This window comes from Glycine max, chromosome 18 (assembly GCF_000004515.6).
Source record: "Glycine max cultivar Williams 82 chromosome 18, Glycine_max_v4.0, whole genome shotgun sequence".
Taxonomy (NCBI): domain Eukaryota; kingdom Viridiplantae; phylum Streptophyta; class Magnoliopsida; order Fabales; family Fabaceae; genus Glycine; species Glycine max.
Genome location: NC_038254.2, coordinates 38,243,803 through 38,260,562, shown reverse-complemented (window position 1 = coordinate 38,260,562; position 16,760 = coordinate 38,243,803). Strand labels below are relative to the sequence as shown.

Here is a 16,760-nt window from a genome sequence, read left to right as displayed (position 1 = left end):
CTATCGGGGATTGGGTCTTTTATCTTTGTCTTCTATGTAGTTTGAGTAGGGTGGGGGGGGGAGTATCTGTAAAAGCACTCTAACCCTCAAGTAAGGGGTTCAACCTTGAACAATACATATGATAGTAGATGCACATAAATGGACAGTGGTATTTACATGGGGTCTCCCCTTATTTATACAAACCTTTATGGGTCTTCGATCGTGGGTCGTTGTGTTCAAATTACCATCTAGGTAATTCTCCTTAATTAAGGTTGGGTGACCTAAACCTCTGATTTTACTTAATCATGTCAACATGCCCTATTGTGGGATCGACCACTCATTTGTAGGGGTCAGTGAGGCTGGATTTGGAGTTCTTGTCTTGGTCGAATACCTATCAGGTATACAAGCCCTCCGAGCCCCATTGATTTGTTAACATTGAGAGAGGTTTATATTGCAAGATTTTGAAAAGAAGAGAGAAAGGGATATTTGGTGATCATGGATGGTTACAATTTTGATCATGGTAGTTTGATTGATGGAATGTGCTCTGGTACGATGTCTTTTCACCTTCTCTTATTAATAACTGAAATACCTCCCATTTTTTTTACTATTGATCAATTTTGATCTAACGATGGGGTATTGTCTGGGGCCAAGGCCCATTGTCGGCCTAACCCCTATAAAAAGGGGTGGGAAGTGTCAACTTTTCACCCTTGCTAATTTTTCTTTCTCTCAACCGAATAACTTCTCTTTTCTTCGTTGCTTGTCAAGTACATTTGTATTTTATAGGAATAATGGGTTCATCAGAAGGTTGCTCGAGGGAGTCCGAGGAGTCAGGTTTCAGTGTCAGGGATCCTACAAAAGAGGTATTTGAGGTGTCCTCAGATTCTGATTCATTAGGGTCATATTCAACTAATTTTTCTACTTTTTTGGATAGCTTGTCGGAGCAAGTGGTAGATAACATTACTCACATAGTGGATAGCGTTTTTGGCAACACTACTACTATCGTTGATGTTGCATTCGGATCTTCAAGAAATATGAAGAGAATACCTCAAGAAAAGAGGCGAGTAGAAACCGATCAGTGAGTGTCTTTCACAAAGTTGGTACCTCAAAAGCGTAGGAGAGCATTTGCGGAGAAGGAGTATCCGCCTATTACTCTTCCCAGATTCGCATGGGTAGACGGGGAAGTAGGCACCTTCTTCTCTCGGTACAATGATAATTCGGCCATTGAGAATCTTCTCAGTTGGCTTACCATTTTCTCAATAAAGAAGGAGCTTTGCCTTATCACTTTGAGGACACGTTGGATTGATGTGGACGCTTAGATGGATCTTGTATTTTTGAATAAAGAGAAGGAGGATCATCGAGATTTCTTCTTCATCTGCAATTGCAAAATCTAGGATCTGCATGTAAGGATTTCATTTTATGATTTTACAATGGGGGGTGCTTTGGATTTTAAACGTGGCCTCCCTCCTAACTTCATTTGAATGGTTGGGCAGCCATTCAAGCATTTCGAGCCCTTTGTTAATGCACATACGTTAAAGCCACTTTTGGCTTTTTTCTTCATTATTTTTGTTGTCGGCCGACGAAGAAGGCCTGATGGGTTTTGTTGGTTCGGATGCCTGCCTGGCCTCTGTTTTGCACCTTTACAACATCCTATAAAATTTTTAAGACGAGTTATTTTAAAGAGGTAATAAAGTCGAATACGTGAAGGAACTATTTCTATGACTATGAAAGGTCCCTTATTTACTTTCTACTGGCAACAAGTGTCACATTGGTATAATGAGTACCCTGTAGAGTATTTGATCGAAGAGGAGCTTGGAAACTTGGCTTTTCTTGAGTTACTCCCTGGATGCCTTCCTGCCATGCCCATAGTTAACTTTTTAAAGTCTCCAAATCCTATTAGGGGTCTTGAATGTGAATTGTTTATCTTCTTTATGTTTTTTTTATATCGAATTAGGTTTTCCTGACTTGTGTGTTTGTTTGTTTCAAGAATCATGGCCCAAACTGATACTAACATTACTGCCTACCACCTTGCTCGCAAGAACTAGACACCAGCTAGTGTCGGTAACTCCATCCCGACTCAACCATTGATCTGAAACCATCCCTTAATGGATCCCTCGACATACATTTTTCCTTCTTCTACCAAAGAACCAAAGAAAAAGGACAAGAACAAACACAACGATCATAAGCTTAAGGATTTCGAACCCTCCGGTCATGCGAGTTTGAAGAAGATGAAGCAACAAATGCTGTATTTTTCGACTGCTTATCGTTTGGCCAATATCTTAGCCATGACTAATGGTGGTTCCTTTACTAATGAGTTTGTGTTGAGTCATTTGATTGATTTGAAGCTAATCTCAGATCATGGTCGTTGTGTGCTGAATAAGAGTGACGACAATGCTAATTGGGTAACTTTTTGGGCCTTTCAAGCTCAAGCGCCGACTATCGCACAACATCTCAAAGGCTCTTCAATGGTCAACAAGTTAAAGGTTGATTTGAATGATGATGAGGATGACGAGGTGCATGGAGCTGATAGATGTGATGAAGACCATTAGTTTTATTTGAAACAAATAGTTTATGTTTTTTGTAAGTTCACACGATAGTGTCATTTTTGTATATGAATGGTGTTCGATCTTTTATCACTTAATGAATTATCTTTTTGTTCTACTTTCCATAGAATTAATTTATTTTTCTAAGTGTTTTGTGTAAATAAAACCAATTAAGTAAATAAATTCTAATTTAATCTTGTATGCTTGGTTGTTGGTGGCTTCACTAGCCGAGTAGTTTCGATTACTACATTTATTTTAAATTAAGTCCTTTCAATTAACATGTTAAATTCATCCTTGACCGAAGAGAGTATTTGAGAAGGAACTTTATGATTTATCATAATGAGTTGGTCCTTGGCCAAAGAGAGTATTCGAGAGGGAACTATTGATTTACATAAGGAGTTCGTCTTGGACCGAAGAGGTTATTCGGCAAGGAGCATATATTTTTATCGTATGGTGTTGACCTCGACAAAAGAGAGTATTCGGGATGGAACTTTACGATATATTGTGATAATTTCATCCTCGGCCAAAGGGATTATTCAAGAGGGAACTATTGCTTAACGAAATAAGTTCATCCTCGATCAAATAAGTTATTCGAGAGGGAACACATGTTGTTATCGTAGAGTTCAACCTCTGCCAAAAAGGGTATTCGAGAGGGTACTATAAAAAAAAATGACAAGTATAATTGTTGGAAAAATGTATTCATTGATAGTATAAGTTTAGGTGTGCCTCGTTAAAACCTTCTCGACAAAAACCTTTTTACATTTTTATAGGGATAAAAGGTCGAGGTAGGAAAAATAGTATACCACCTTTTACATGATTTAATTGCAGTAAAACTTCAAATGAATGGAGTTCCATGTTTGGGGTATGGCCTTTCCGGATAGTTCTTCAAGCTTGTATGCTCCATTTTGCAGAATGTGTCAGACCTTGAAATGTCCTTCCCACTTGGCGGCCAATTTACTTTCATTTGTGTCCTTTTGGGCTTCACCTTTGACCCTCCGTACCTTTGGCTGACCCCAACCGCTTTTTCAATTCTGTTAGAATTACTTTGATGGCTACTTTGACTTGGCCATTTGTTTGTGGGTGTTCCTCAAATGTGACCCGATGCTTAATGTCAAGTCCTATCATGAACTCATTCGACTTCTTATCTATAAATTGTAATCCATTGCCAGCCATAATGACACATTGAATGCCGAAACAGGTGATTATGTTTTTCAAAAGATACTTTTGGACATTCTGACCACTGATTGTTGCCAATGGTTTGACCTCAACCCATTTAGTAAAGTAGTCGACTGCTACTAACATAATTTATGTTGCCCTGTGGCCATAGGGAAGGGTCTTAAGATATCCATTCCCTATATGGCAAAGGGCCATGGGGATGTGATAGGATGCAACTCTTCAATCGGTAGATGGATTGGGTTTTTGTGTTTCTAGCACTATAGGCACCTTTTAACAATTTTGACATAATCTATTTTTAGGGTTGACCAGTAGTATCCAACCCTTATCACTTAGGTTGCCATTGACCTTTCCCTTGAATGCTTCATGCAAATGCCTTCATGTAGTTGCTTGATGACATAGTTAGCTTGTTCTTTGTTGAGGCATTTGAGGAAGGGTGCAGAGAAATCCCACCGATACAATTCTCCAGCTATCATGACATATCTTGCTACCTAAGTTTCTTCAGAGGCAAAAACGCTTTGTTTTAATCGATTACAAGGTTGTAGTAATCGATTACAACAAGCAGTCTGAAGCTCGAAGAGTTAAGTCTTGTATCATTTTAATCGATTACAGTAATCTCATAATCAATTAGAGTGTTGTTTGAGACAATGATTGATTAATTCAAGAGTCTCTACTTTAATCAATTACCAAGTGGATTAATCGATTACTTCTCTCTTGTTTAGCTGTTCAAAAGTGAACAAGAACATTTTAATTGATTACTTAGAGCATCTAGAAGATTACATTATTCTTGAGTTATTTTCCAGATGTTGGGAAGAACACTTTAATCGATTACTTAGATAATCTAATCGATTACTTTAGTGAATTAATCGATTACTTTATAGATTTAATCGATTACTGGTAGTTATAACTATTTTCTCTAGAAATAACCAGCTTATGTTCACTCCATATAACATCAATACATCAAGATAATACTTAATATCTTGAAAATATAATCTTATCCTTTGAATGAGCAAGATTTCCTGTTGTCATTAGTAGAAAAGAAAAGAAAAGAGCTTTATAGTAACTCACAAATTCCTATCGTTTGATTATGAAGATCTTTTTCTTGGAAGTGAGTTGTGTCTTCTGAGTTAAAGAAGATCACCTCCTCAATCCAGTAAGGTTTTTGTGAAAAGATTGGTCAGGTTGTATCTCTCTTACTCGTTTCTTTTAGTCTATGATTTTACACAGTCTTTTTGGTTATGCATGAATCGCTTAAAGCATGCTACAATAGGGTTTTCAAGAGTAGGGTTCTCTTAGGCTTATACTCACAAAGGATCCTAGTGTTGGGTGCCTTAGTCTCTTTTTCGGTGTGGGAATTGTAGATTAGTTGTAATTGCTTATAAGGATTGTTAAGGCATAGTGAAAATCTAATTTTAGTTTTGGATTAGATAATTGGATTAGCTTCTCTAGAAATAGAGAGTGAACCAGTATAAAAAGATTGGGTCTTTCTTCTCTTGTTCTGATCTTTTTCTCTCATTCTAGTATTAATCAAGTTTTTCATAAAAGATTCAAGTTTTATAATTGTGAAAGAAATGATGTTAATGAAGGATCATGTTTAAGGAAGGATTGATTAAGTATTGATTACATCAAATTCATATATGTGTTTGTGTACGATCCAAACAAGAGTTTTTTGTAACTATTTTTAAGGTACATTTTGTTTTGAAAACCAATTCACCCCCTGCTTCTTGGTTTATTGAGTTCTATCATCTTTTTTTATTTGTTGCATAAAAGTTGTTAACTATCTGGGTCTTTGTGAGGTTGCTAGTCTTGCCAACTCATCCGCTCTATCATTGATGTCTCGGTTGACGTGGGCCACCTGGACTTCATCAAATTCTTCTCTTAAATTTTGGAAAGCATGGTAATACTTTAGCAATTAAGGGTCCTTTTCTTGAAAAACCTTGTTGATCTATTCAGATGCTACCATATAATCATGTTGGCATTTGACCTTTCGGGCCCCTACTTCTTTTACTAGCCTTAAACTGGCAAATAGCGCTTCATACTCAGCTTGGTTACATGTGGATTTGAACCTAAAGCATAACAATTATGATAGGGCTATTTTGTTTGGCCCCTCCAAAGTGATATTGACTCCACTTCTGTCTTGATTAGATGAGTCATCCACATGTAAGGTCCACCAATTGTCTTGTGTGTTCAAGCTAAGTTACTGGAATTCATTCCACAAAATTTGCCAAACTCTATGCTTGGATGGTACCTCTTAGTTCATATTGTATCTCATATTCCAACAACCCTATGGCCTATGTCATCATTCTTCTAGCCAGCTTGGGCTTTTGTAGTACTTTTGCGATTGGACAATCAATCCAGACCGTGATCTTATGACTCTTGAAGTATTGCTAAAGATGTCGTGCAACATTGAATAATGCTAAAATCACTTTTTTGCATTACTTGGTATCAAGTCTCTCAGTTTTGTAGTACTAGACTGATGAAACATTGCCTTGCTCTTGGACAAGGATTGTGCTGATGGCTTCAACAAATGCTGAAAGGTACAAAATGAGTCTCTTGTTGGTGCTAGGTTTTGTTAGCACCGGAAGGTTGCCAGTATTATCTTCAACTGTTGAAAAACTTCTTCACACTCATCATTCCATTCAAAATACTTTGTCTTTTTAAGGAGGTTCATGATTGGTTTGGCCTACTAGACTATCCCTGGCAACAATCTATACAAAGAGGCTATTCAACTAGCCAACCTTTGTGTTTTTTCAAGTTCTTGGGACTTGCCATCTCTAGGACAACTTGGCACTTGTTGATGTAGAAGCAAGCTTCATGATGATGAATCAAGTTGATTCAAGTAATTTTGATGATGACAAAAAGCCCAAGAGAATGATTTCAAGATTGAGTCAACAAGTTCAAGATCAAGATTAATTTCAAGTTTCATGAGAAGAAATCAAGAAGATTCAAGAATCAAGAGAAGTTTGATCTCAAGATTCAAGAGAAGATGAATTCAAGATTCAAGAGAAGAAATCAAGAAGACTTCACAAGGGAAGTATTGAAAAGATTTTTCAAAAAACAAACATAGCGCAGTTTTGTTTTTCAAAAGAGTTTTTTTCTCAAACTTTTCTAAGTTACCAAAGTTTTTACTCTCTGGTAATCGATTACCAATTACCTGTAATCGATTACCAGTGGCAAAGTTTGATTTCAAAAGCCTTTAACTGAATTTGCAACGTTCCAATTGATTTTTAAATGGTGTAATCGATTACAATATATTGGTAATCGATTACCAGTGTATCTGAACGTTGAAATTCAAATTCAATTGTGAAGAGTCACATCTTTTCATAAAATTCTTTGTGTAATTGATTACATGGTTTTGGTAATCGATTACCAGTGACAAGTTTTGAATAAAAAGTCAAAAGATGTAACTCTTCCAATGGTTTTCAGGTTTTTCTCAAGGTTATAACTCTTCCAATGGTTTTCTTGACCAGACATGAAGAGTCTATAAAAGCAAGACCTTGACTTGCATTTCAACAACTCTTACAATCTTTTTGAACATCTCTTTGAACTTCTTCTTCTTCTTCCTTTGCCAAAAGCTTTCTAGGTTTTCTGGTTTCCAAACCATGTTTTTTCACAACAAATAAAAGTGTGCTATATCTTTTCATTCTATTCTCCCTTTTCCAAAAAGAATTCGACAAGGACTAACCGCCTGAATTCTTTTTGTGTCTTTCTTCTCCCTTTTCCAAAAGAACAAAGGACTAACTGCCTGAATTCTTTTGTGTCTCCCTTCTCTCTTTTCAAAGAATTCAAAAAGACACAGTCTGAGAATTTTTTTGATTCTTCCCTTTCCCTTAAACAAAAGATTTCAAAGGACCAACCACCTGAGATATCTTTTGTTTCCCCTTCACAAAGTTTCAAAGGAATAACCGCCTGAGAACTTTATCTTAACACATTGGAGGGTACATCCTTTGTGGTACAAGTAGAGGGTACATCTACTTGGGTTGTTGTAACTGAGAACAAGAGAGGGTACATCTCTTGTGGATCAGTTCAAGTGGAGGGTACATCCACTTGGTTGTTCAAAGAGAACAAGGGAGGGTACATCCCTTGTGGATCTTTGCTTGTAAAGGTTTTTACAAGATTGAAAAGAAATCTCAAGGACCGCAGGTTGCTTGGGGACTGGATGTAGGCACGGGTTGTTGCCGAACCAGTATAAAATTATTGTGTTTGTCTTCTTCTTCTCTACACTCTTTAATTTCCACTGTGCACTTTAATTATCGCTTTTACTTTTGGTTAAGTTTCTATTTCTATTTTTTTCTTTCTTAACATTATAGTAAAAGCCTAATTGAATCTAGTAACATTAAGAAGGATAGATTTTTAATTAGTAAAGGTTCATTAATAATTAATTCAACCCCCCTCCTTCTTAATTATTCCGAGGCCACTTGATCCAACAATCGGGGTTCACATGTATTCCTTGAAGGGTTAACATAAATCCTAGAAACGTTCCCCCTTCGACTAAAAGACACATTTTCGGGGTTTAGCCTCATGTTATACTTTTTGGAGTTGACTAAACACTTCCTCTAAATATTTGGTATGTGTTAGCAAATCATCAGACTTGACAACCATGTCATCGACATATACTTTTAGGTTTCTTCCCAATTGGCGCACCAAATACCTTGTCCAGTAATTGTTGATACGTTGCCTCAATATTCTTTAATCTAAATGGCATTAAATTGTAGCAATAATTCGCCAATTCAGTTATGAAGGTTGTTTTGTCCTCATCAGCAACATCTATTCTAAATGGATTGTACCTGAGTAGGCATCAAAGAAACTTAGCATTCTGTGCTCTGCCACTCCATCCACCAAATAGTCAATGTAGGGCAATGGGTACGCATCTTTTGAGTAGGCTCGGTTTAAATATGTGTAGTCTATGCACATTCTCCCTTTACCATTTAGGTTTTAAACCATAACCACATTTGCTAGCCATGTGGTGTAATATACTTTTTGGATGAGCTAAGTTGTCATTAACTTGGAGACTTCTTGCTAAATTGCTTAACACCTTTCTTCCCCTATTTTTCTCTTCCTTTTAGCTATTGGTTTAACATCTTGGCATATGAATAGCTTGTGACAATGGAAGGCTAGATCAATCCCTAGCATGTTCGTTGTAGACCATGAGAACAAATTGGCATGTGCCTAGAGCACTCATTACAGACTGCTCTTCTCATCCTTAGTGAGTTGATTGCTAAGTTGTATGACCCATTCCTCCTTTATTCTGAGTTGGAATGTGCATGTTTCTTTAATTGGTTTGACGTTGTTGTCATCATTGATGCTGGATTGAGGTCTAGCTCTTTTGACCCTTTGGTCCCTACTACAAACTTAATATAGTTAATAGCTTGGCATGATTCATTTTTTGTTGAGGTGTTTAACCTTAGGCTGACCATGCACCATTCTCTAAAAGTCTTTTGATTTGCATGAATTGTTATTATAGACCCAGTTTTCTAGGGGAACTTCATAGCCAAGTGTAGAGTAATACTATGGCTCCTAAAACATTCAAAGATAGGCAACCAAGAAGTATGATGTAAAAGGTATGAACGTGCACTATTACATATTCAATTTTTAAATCTTTATGTTGTGCCCCCTCGTGACCGAACCTAGTGTAAAACTTGATAGATCCCTTAGTGCCTTCTCTCTCCCTTACAAAGCTAAACAACAGGTCGCAGCAGGGTTAGAAGCTATGTTTCTAGAATTTTTAACTGCTTCAAAGCGTTCCAAAATTAGATATCAGTCGAACTCCCCTAGTCGATAAGTGTTTTTCATACTATGCAATTAGTGATTACAACATTTATTATGATTGGGTCATTATGCATTGGATTTATTGCTTTAAAGTAAGCTAATGTGAAGGTAATTGGTGACATCTTGTGATGTAGCTCCATGTGGAGCTTGTAGGCCTTGGATCTTCTTCATCGATGAAGTCATTTTCTTCTTGAAGATCAATGACAACAAAATGGAGAAGGAGGAAAAGTGATTGGAGATGCCACTTCAAGGAGAAGATGAGTCAAGAAAAAGATCACCACCATAGGAAGTCATGGATAAGAGCTTGAAGGTAGGAGAAGATGAGTGAAGACAGAGGGAGAGAAGGGGCATGAAATTTATGCCTCAAATGAAGTCTAAACTTTGAAGTGTAATTTCTTAAATGATCAAAGTTGAAAAAATTCACACAATGTCTCTATTTATAGCCTAAGTGTCACGCAAAATTGGAGGGAAATTTGAATTTCTATTAAAATTTCACTTGAATTTGAATTTGAATTTGTGGAGCCAAAATTTTACTAATTATGATTAGTGAATTTTAGCTATGGTTCAGCCCATTAATCCAAGATCAAGTCCAAGATTCTCCACTAAGTATGCTTAGGTGTCATGAGGCATGTAAAACATGAAGAACATGCCCAAAGTGTGACTATATGATGTGGTAATGGGGTGTAGCAAGCAAATGCTCACATCCCCCTTAGGATGGTCCAAAATTTAATTGGATTGGGCTTCTCCCAATTCAATTAAATTTCTCTCCCAACACACACACATCAAATAGTGCACTTAATGCATGTGAAATTACAAAACTACTCCTAATACAAAAACTAGTCTAGATGCCCTATAATACAAGGGCTAAAAAATCCTGCATTACTAGGGTATCCTCCCTACACTATGGAGCCCTAAATACAAGGCCCAAAAATGATGAAACCCTAATCTAATATGTACAAAGATAAGTGGGCTCATACTTAGCCCATGGGCCCGAAATCTACCCTAAGGCTCATGAGAACCCTAGGGCCTTCTCCTGCATCTGTGGCCCAATCTTCTTGGAGTCTCCTAGCCATGTCTCTCGTAATGGGTCCCCTCATTGGGAGGATTGCATCATCTTGGGAGGCTTATGTGGAGAGACTATGTTGACTGATCAAACAATTTAGAGATGTCTCTTGCAAGCCAATATTGTTGCACATTCTCTAACAAATCCCCTTGCAATTGTGTTGATGATATGCCTAGGATGGTTGAGGGGCTTCTCTTCTTTTTCTTTGGACCTTTTGGTTAGTGAATGATGGTTATGGTCTTGATCTCGTTCTCTTCCTTTATCTTGATCTTGCATGTGAACAAAATCCTTTAGATGCCCCAACTTGATGAGATATTCAATCTTATCTTTTAGAACACCACATTCTTCGATTGAGTATCCTCGATTTTGATGGTATCAACACCGCATGGAAAAGCCAACCTTAGGTGGAGTATTAGCTCTCTTCGACATTACCAAGGTTTCGATGGCCAAGGCTTGATCTAGGATGTGAGATCTACTCACATTGAGGGGGGTATAGTGTGCATATCGAGGTTCTCTAGGCAGTTGATCCCTTCCCCCTTCCTCCTTTGCGTTGTAAAAGATTGGCTTGTCCACCTCCTTCTTTGTCGAGGTTGTCTCAGCTTGAACTTGGTTCCCGTACAAAGCTAATTCTTCCATCTGCATATACTTGGCCGCTCTCTCCAGAGTTCATCCATATCAGACACGGGTTTCTTGCATAAACTATTAACAAAAAGTCTTGACCTGAGGGCAGTTATCAAGTGGTGCATAGTAATCGTCGAGTCAAGGTTGCAAATGTTGAGGGCTATCTTTTTTAAATGTTACATGAATATCCAAATATGCTTTTCTTTTCTTGACAAATGTTTAACTAATGCCACCAAGGTTAGATGAGGATGACTAGTCGCAAACTGGGTGCCAAAATGAGTCTCCAAGGTTTTGAAAGAATCAATTGTTTTTGGAGGCAAACAAGTGAACCAATGGAGAGCTTGGCCCTTCAAGGAAGTAGGGAAGACTTAGCACAACATAGCATATCAGTAGTGTACAAGCTGACTTGCATGATGCAGACACCCAAGTGCTCATCTAGGTCACTAGTGCCATCATACTTTTCAATGGTTAGGCTCTTCCAATTGGATAGCAAGGTAGCCTTCATAACCATGAGGACGAAAGGGTTCTTATATTGTTGTAACTATTTTTTGAAAGTGTTCATAGACATGTGTTGGGTGTCGTGCCTGACACTTACATTTGTGGCTCGAGGTATCTTATGTGTTGTGGACTCAATCTCGCTTCCAATGAGTGTCTCATCATTTGGATGCCATGAGTGGTCACGGTCCTACAACTATGCATTCTCTTGTCAAAGAGCTGAGATTTCTTAGGCGTGGAGCCAACACATGTCAGAGACCAGTGCCTGCATCTGCCTCACCATGGACAATAGATCGGTTTCATCTTCCATATGCACCTTTTTGTCTTGATGCTATTGTGGGTGTGTTATAGCTATCATGTCCATTCTTGTTCGTGTAATTGCCATAACACTTGGGGCCGGGAACTATCTTACAGGGTACCACGGTGGTCGCCAAAATGTTCCTGCCATAGTGGTCGAACACTATCTCTCCTGTTGGGGGGTCCTATCTTTTGTCTTTGTGTTCTATGTAGTCCGAGTAAGGTGCTTGTAGGGTGGGTACCTACAAAAAACACTCCAACACTCAAGTAAGGATTTGACCTTGAGCTGTAAATAGGATAGTAGATGCACATAAATGAATAATGATTTTTACCTAGGAGTCTTTCCCTATTTATTCAAACCTTTATGGACCTTGGATCATGGACCTTCGTGTTCGGATTACCATCTAGGTAATTATCCCTTAATTGAGGTTAGGTGGCCTAAATCTCTGACTTTCCTTGATCATGTCTACATGTCCTATTGTGGGAGCGACCACCCGTTTGTATGGGGCTTGTTGGGGATAACCTATGTTGAAATACCTGTTTGGTGGATCCGATTTCAAAGTTCTTGTCTTGGCCGAATACCTATCTGGTATATACATCAAATGTTATTTTTCTTAAAAAGTCATGTTTGCTCACGAAATAGATAATAAAAGAAAAAAAATATATGAAATGTAATGAGTAATATAATAAGAAAGAAATACAAATAAATCAAAAAACTATACAATTTTATTGCTAAAATAATATAACTCTGTTCATAGTTTAACTTCAATAAATTATTGAGTTACTTTTAAGTTTTAAAGGGAACCAACCTATTAGGGACGGAGGGGGCCAGAGAAGAGAAGCCAAAGGTCACGCGAGTGGCGAGAGCGGACAAATATAATAATATCTATATAGCGTGAATCTAACGCATTGGCACGTGTTTGTTTGTTTAGCTGGGACCCCTTATGCCACTATATATACCTAAGACAAGTAGAGTCATCTTAGGCAATAGAAATAAAACCAAGTTCTTACTTTGAAGAGAAAATTAACAACGTGAAGATGTCTGTATCAGGAGGCAGAGGAAGCCAGGAGGAGGAGAAGAAGCCTTCTGATCAAGGAGCACATATTAATCTCAAAGTCAAGGGCCAGGTCACAATTCTATATTCACCTTCACTTTGTTAAATTTAATGGGTGTTGTTAAACAAAAAATTGTTATATATGTTCTTGTTTTGAGAGTGCGTTTTTGTAATTTTTGTTTGTCTTGTGTGAACTTGTTTTCTTATCTTTATTGAGGTTTCAATTTTGTCGATGTTTTTCAATGCTTCCCTTGCATGTGGGGAAATGAATAGGAAAAATTTATAGGTCGCACTCGCACATGCATGTGTTGTCGTGTGCTTAAGAGATTTTCATACTTATGGTTTTCTATGAAATTTAAGCAGATTGTTCTGGTTTAACGAGTGATTTTAAGTTCGAGTTGTAGATATACAATTATGAGTTAAATATTCGGAAGGAGATTTTTGTCGTCTCCAATGGTCTTGTTATGTGTACCAAAAAATCATGTAGTATACTACTGTATTATTTAAAAATTAAGAGCTGTGAATCTCTCTGTCTCTCTCTTATGGCAATGGCCTGCTTCATGCTTGCCAAAGTTATGGTGACTAACCTTTGAAAAAGGCTGTAAACTCTTATTACCTTTGTTTAAAACATTTTTTTTGGGTAATTTTAAGGTTTTAATCTCTAATTGAAAATGGTTACGCTTTTATCATCAATATTGCTATAATATATCATGCGTTTTGTTTATAAATAAACTTACTTTTTTCTTTTCTCTTCCAATTAACTTTCTTCATCTGTGTATTGAGTAGAATTATTACATTTTCGTGTTGAGCCCATGGTTTCCTCTCTGCTCTGTTCTGAGCAACAGGGTTAAGGTCCTCATATTTTGCCTTCAGAAAACAATGATATAGATCATATGACAGATATGTGTAATTGTGGATATGAAATTGAAATTTGCATGATTTAGTACAATTTCTATGTCTTTGTCATACAAAGTTTTCATAATGCATTATTATAGTTCAGTTTCCTTTGCTATCTAGACATGTCCATTGTTTTGCCTTAGTTTCTCTTCCCACATCTTTTCTGGCTTTTTAGGAAACTATGACATGTTCAAGTTGTTTACTATCTTAACCCAACTGACTTTATCTCACAATATAAATTTATTTTTTGGGGGAATTTCTTTACAAATTTTCCATCTTTTTGTGGTTGACTTTTTTGTAGGATGGCAATGAGGTTTTCTTTAGGATTAAAAGAAGCACTCAGCTCAAGAAACTGATGAACGCATACTGTGATCGTCAATCTGTAGATTTTAACTCAATTGCTTTCTTGTTTGATGGAAGGAGACTCCGAGCAGAACAGACCCCTGATGAGGTAAATTTGGTTTGGTCAAGCCTTGTACAAACTCAAGTTTCATCTTATAATTGCTGCTAAGTATAATTCTGTTACTATGCTTATAGTTTGGTAGAATTTTCTTATGCTTAAGTCTTCAAAATGACCGTCAGTCTCATTTATATTTTAAAGAATATGTAGTGGGACGGGTACTCCTATTGTAAAGTTGTATGTGTATCAGGTACATATACATTAAGTAGTTGTGTACTCCTATTGTCAAACGTTGGAGAAGAGCTTGATCAATTTGAGTCCTTATAAGATAGATGGAGCTTGAAACTTAACCAATGAAATTGTGGGACATGTATGGTACTACAATCCCCAAAAATCAGTCTATTATATTGAAACTCCTTTCACCACTATTCTTCTCAACTTATTGAAGAATTTATACTTTTACGTTATGAATTCATGTTTGGGATAGCTTATAATCAGTAATTTCAGTTGTTTGTTTTTTTAGAAAAAAAATTGTTTTCAAAATAAGGAATGTTTGGGATCCAAGCTTAAATTTGAAAAAGCTTTTTTCTTTTCTGAAAATTTAAGTTGTTTTTACGAAGCTGGAAACTTGTAGCTTATGGTTATTTTTCAACAGTTTTGTTTTTACTTCAAGCTGTTTTCATACTATTTCACTATGTAAAAGCTGATTTTGGTTGTACCAAAACGAAACTAACTATTTTCAAATCACTTTTCAGCAAATTTACCCCAAAAATATTTGATTATGATTATAATCAATTATAATAATCATGGATTATAGTATGTTTATGAAAGATGATACTTGTATAATAAATTATATAAGTTGTACAATTAAGAGAGAGAAACAAAGAAAAGTTAGCAGTTTGAAATATAATAAAATGATGGGGTGGAGAGAGATAGATGTTGTATAAATTGTTGTGTGCATCCATCTTCGAATTTATTTATGTGTTAACTTATCATTTATACAATTAAAAAATTTGTTTGTCTGTTTCGTAAACAAGTCTTCTTTAGTATCTTTTTTAAGTAGGTTTTTATAAGTCTTTTTTTTTATAATTTAGCCGTTTCTATCTTTTTTTCAAATATTAGTTTCTAATTTTTATATTTTTTTCTTTTTATCCTTAATATATTTATCGAATTTTATGATTATCCTTTTTTAAATAAATCATAATGTTATTATTTTTTGTTATTTTATACTTTAAAGCTATAATTAGTTATATTGAAAACTTATAATTTACTAAGCTATTTTTCAGCTTCTTTTTAATTTTGCTGAACATTACCTAAGTTACATTTTTCTATATATGTATAATTTTTAAATTTTATTTTTGAGAAAAAGACTATGCACTTATAATATAGAATAATTTTATAGTATCATTTAACTACAATAACTGTATACTAAGTTTAATGAGTTTTACATTAATTACTTTAAAAGTCATGCGGAACAATAATTTATATGAAATGATAATGTAAAATTATTTTATATCATTAGTGATCACCATTAAACTCTTTTAATTTAAGGTATTTTTATTCTAGATTTTTGGAAATTCTCAAATCCTACCCGTATCCATGCAACATAGTCCCGACTCATATGTAATTGCTTCCTATTTGTTCCATCTCTTAATTATGAGAAATTGCAATTTTGTGCAGCTAGAGATGGAGGATGGTGATGAGATAGATGCAATGCTGCACCAAACCGGAGGTGGACATAAGTTTCTTCAAATGTATGATGATCATCTTCATCAAAATGCTTGAGAAAACGCATGGTATTCGGTGCTTGCTTCAAGGTTTCTATTTTTATATCATATCATATGATAATGTAGAAAGGTGGACAGTTTCCAATATAGATTTTTCATGTTTATTGAAGTCTTGCTGCTTAAAAACTACTATTACTGTGTTGGATACAATATTATAGTCTTCCCTATTCATTCTGGCTTGATGAATTTGTATTGTCTGTTTGGAATTAAGCTATATCAATATTTTGGTAAATATTGTCTTGGCCTCTGTCGTTCCGAGCATGTCTTGTTACTTTCTGCGAATTTTTGGTATATGCGATAATGTAAAGGGAATGGGTTGTTATAGAGAAATTATTATTATTAGTCTTATATATGTTTTTAATTACTCGAATTTGGGACATTTTTTTTTTGGTCTCCCAAATAAAAATTTGTTCTTTTTAGTCTCAAATTTGTGAAATGTTATTTTAATCTCAGCATAATTTTGGAGGACTAAAATTTTATTCCTTTTAGTCCCTCAAATAGGAAAATTCATTCTAGGGAACTAAAAACAATATTTTACAAATTTAAGGGGCTAACAAATCAAAGTTTTAATTAGAGGGCCAAAACTAAAAGTGTGTCAAATTTAATGGATTAAAAATATGTTTAAGTATTATTATTATTATTATTGAAAAGAGTATTGAATTCTTTTTAAAAAAAATATTTTTC

The 16,760-nt window shown here is 35.8% G+C and overlaps 1 protein-coding gene and 1 long non-coding RNA gene across 3 annotated transcripts; both read left to right on the top strand.

The window, feature by feature from the left end:
- Positions 1 to 210: 210 nt before the first annotated feature.
- Positions 211 to 2,637, top strand: LOC121173994 (uncharacterized). 2 transcript variants are annotated; one of them, XR_005889597.1, is made up of 3 exons: positions 211 to 839; positions 911 to 1,379; positions 1,964 to 2,637. It is a non-coding gene; the product is annotated as an uncharacterized lncRNA (long non-coding RNA). The 2 variants fall into 2 exon arrangements; XR_005889596.1 differs by having other exon boundaries at positions 911 to 2,637.
- Positions 2,638 to 12,736: 10,099 nt separating this feature from the next.
- LOC100792299 (small ubiquitin-related modifier 1) lies at positions 12,737 to 16,308 on the top strand. The gene is made up of 3 exons (XM_003552073.5): positions 12,737 to 13,065; positions 14,191 to 14,340; positions 15,970 to 16,308. The coding sequence occupies exons 1-3, from the start codon at positions 12,976 to 12,978 to the stop codon at positions 16,072 to 16,074; spliced, it is 345 nt and encodes a 114-aa protein (XP_003552121.1). The 5' UTR covers positions 12,737 to 12,975; the 3' UTR covers positions 16,075 to 16,308.
- Positions 16,309 to 16,760: the final 452 nt, after the last annotated feature.

Excerpts from the sequence above, each read along its gene's own strand:
- LOC100792299 (XM_003552073.5), top strand. The coding sequence starts at position 12,976 with ATGTCTGTATCAGGAGGCAGAGGAAGCCAGGAGGAGGAGAAGAAGCCT. Across the intron at positions 13,066-14,190 it reads ATCTCAAAGTCAAGGGCCAG|GATGGCAATGAGGTTTTCTT; the intron begins GTCACAATTCTA and ends ACTTTTTTGTAG. Across the intron at positions 14,341-15,969 it reads CAGAACAGACCCCTGATGAG|CTAGAGATGGAGGATGGTGA; the intron begins GTAAATTTGGTT and ends AATTTTGTGCAG.